The 2,739-nt window shown below is 34.6% G+C and overlaps 1 protein-coding gene across 1 annotated transcript; it reads right to left on the bottom strand.

Annotated features, from left to right (window-relative positions):
* Positions 1-931: 931 nt before the first annotated feature.
* Positions 932-2,497, bottom strand: LOC111372762 (omega-hydroxypalmitate O-feruloyl transferase-like). Its single transcript, XM_022995156.1, has 2 exons — positions 1,928-2,497; positions 932-1,836 (listed from the first exon to the last, which is right to left on the bottom strand). Exons 1-2 carry the CDS (start codon positions 2,381-2,383, stop codon positions 934-936), a joined length of 1,359 nt encoding a protein of 452 aa, XP_022850924.1. The 5' UTR covers positions 2,384-2,497; the 3' UTR covers positions 932-933.
* Between the last annotated feature and the right edge of the window lie 242 nt (positions 2,498-2,739).

Genomic DNA, 2,739 nt, shown 5'->3' with positions numbered 1-2,739 from the left:
AAATATGATGCTAGCAGGATTAGGCTAGATATAACAACACTGCTCTATGTACATCTAGAGATTAGGCAGCGTCATGGAACATGACAGAGAAATCTAAAAGATTACAACAAAGTGTCATACAATCATGGTTTCATTAATATATGCATATGTGATTCAATGTTGTTCAAATTGTGTTCCAATGAAAAGAATAAATTTTGGATAGAAAATGTGTTTACTATATTTTATGATTAGTAAAACATGACTTAATTTTTTTNGTATGCCAGCTCAACAAATTCAAATTCCTGTTTTTGAACCTGGTTGAGTAGCCTTAGTGGAAGAAGAAAGAAAAAAGTTGCGTATGTCAGATGAGAGATTGGAAAATAGAGAGCAAATTTTGGGAGGAAAGAGTTGGGAAGGACGAAGAAAAGTTTGCATGTGTCAGACAAATGAATAAGAAAGTAAAAGAATAGAAATGATATCATTTTGCCATAAGTTTAGGCAAAATGACATCATTTTGCTCTCAATAGGGGGAAAAATTAAAAACGAAGAGCAAAAAACCCAAAAAAATCTAAAAAACGAAGAGGAAACGAAAATTTGGAAGGGGATTGAATCACTATTGCAGTGTACTCCTCATTGCCTTTTTTATATAGTAGGGAAAAAAGGAAAGAAAAAAGAAAGTAGAGGCATGATGTGGATTTTAAAAAAAAAAATGTGGGCATGCATTCCTAAGAATAGTGCCACACAAAGTGGCTCTTTCTAATAGACAAATTTTTTGGACAAAGATTATCAATATTAGAGATAACTTGTATTAATTTTGAAATAAGAATAGGATGAAAAAAAGCTAGGAACATAAATTTGATATTGAGTAAAGGTTGAGACTTTCAATCAATTAGAAGTGGTGCACTGGTTAAAAATTATAGTGTCAATATATTTAATTAGTCTATTATAATTATTTCATATTTCAAAAATATAAGACATAAACCTTTCCATTTTTTGTTTTTCAAGCCCCATCCACACATCAATCCCTCCATTTATGTCACAATGCTTCCCATTAGAGAGAAGAAGGACAAACTCATCATTCCCACTAACAATTGGACCACCGTGAATAGGCTTCCCAAAGCCAAAATCAAGCTCTCCAAATGGCAGTTTCCACCAAGCTGAAACATAAAAATTCCCATTACAAGTTGCTGGAATTCCTTTGTAAACCTCCAACCAATCTATTACTGATTTTATATAAACATCTGTCACACCTTCCCTTGCTTCCTTTACCTTCTTAACCCCGAAAGAAACTGGCTTATAGATTAAATCCCGCGCTTTTGCAGTGGCAAAGGCTGTGATTACAGCATTTCCAGCAAACCCTTCTGGTAAAGGTGGAGATATTTTAGACCTTATGTCCACTGCAAAAAGAGCAGTTGAATCTTCCGATTGTTTGTTCTCAAAAACTGCCTTTGTTCTTGCCCTCCAAAGGTGAGCTACAATTACTTCAAATGTGGAACACTTTACCATGGCCTTCTCTTTGAGAGAAATGATCATTTGTGAAGTGAAGGAGAAGAGTTTGTGAACATAGTTTTCTGAGAAAATCAGTGGAGATGGAGATGTACGGTTTTGTGAGGTGAAAGACGAGGCAAGATACGAAGTTTTCACAAGTTTTATGTATTCATTATGAGGATAATCGATCTGAGGTGGAGTTCTTGCTCTAAGGCATGTTCTATCATTGTTAACAACATTAGATATTAGGCCTTCCCCTCTGCATAAAGAGGCAAGATTATGAAACATTTCGCTAGCCGATTTTCCATCAAGAATTGCATGATTTGTCATAAGCGCCAGTGAAAATCCACCACATTCAAACCTGGTTACCTGTAAAGTCACCCAAAAATCATATATCAAGATTTTAAATATACTCATGGTACTATGGTAGACAACAGTGAAAAGATAAAATGGGAATTGCCTGGATAGTAAAAATTGCAGTTTCATCAAGACTTTTGTACAACCCCTGGCGATAAATTAAATGATTAAAAGTTGGATTTGGTAGGGAAAGATTTCCAAGATCTTTCAGTGTTAGTCTTGATGTTGCACTCACAAACATAACTCCAGCATTATTACATAAAAGCTCCAGTCTCTTAGTTTCATCATTAAGCTTAAGCCTACCAGCCATGAAATAGTATGGAACCAAAAGCACTTCTTCCACTGCTTTTTTAACCATTTCAGAAATGTTTAGTGTTGAAGGGGTCTTATCTGGAGAAACCTCAAAGAAAAAGACTGTTTCCACAGGAAAAGTTACTGCTTGGTCAATATTTGATAAATAAATGGTTTCAATAGGGGTAGGGTTACTAGAGGAGGAGAGGAAAACTGGTTCTTCCTTAACTAAATCTTTATCTGATAAAGAGATAGTGTTGTACACCATTTTGAAAGGTGTCTCCTGTAGGTTTATGGGATTTTCAAACTTACTTGCTAAGTTGTGTTATTATTATATTTATACACATTCCATGTATATATCGATCATGAAATTTAGTATTAATTTGTGTTGATAGGTGCAAAGTGCATGAGTACTGAAATATTCTTGTTGTGGCATGACATGAGATTGGCAACTGGAATTTTTAATTGAGAATTATGTGCACATTTAGTGTTCATGGATCGAAACTGTAGGCATGAAATGTTCATTTCTTTGCTTCAAATGACCCTTGAGTGAGTTCACTCAAAATAGGAAATGGTATTAGTATGGAGGGATTTGGAGATTAAAGAATTCTTATTTTGGTGATA

Source organism: Olea europaea, unplaced genomic scaffold, assembly GCF_002742605.1.
Source record: "Olea europaea var. sylvestris unplaced genomic scaffold, O_europaea_v1 scaffold1024, whole genome shotgun sequence".
Classification (NCBI taxonomy): domain Eukaryota; kingdom Viridiplantae; phylum Streptophyta; class Magnoliopsida; order Lamiales; family Oleaceae; genus Olea; species Olea europaea.
The sequence above is the reverse complement of the archived record's forward strand: the minus strand, read 5'-3'. Positions and strand labels throughout refer to the sequence as shown.

Coding starts and splice junctions, on each gene's coding strand:
- LOC111372762 (XM_022995156.1), bottom strand. CDS start 2,383: ATGGTGTACAACACTATCTCTTTATCAGATAAAGATTTAGTTAAGGAA. Junction 1,837..1,927: donor CTGCAATTTTTACTATCCAG/GCAATTCCCATT, acceptor GTGACTTTACAG/GTAACCAGGTTTGAATGTGG.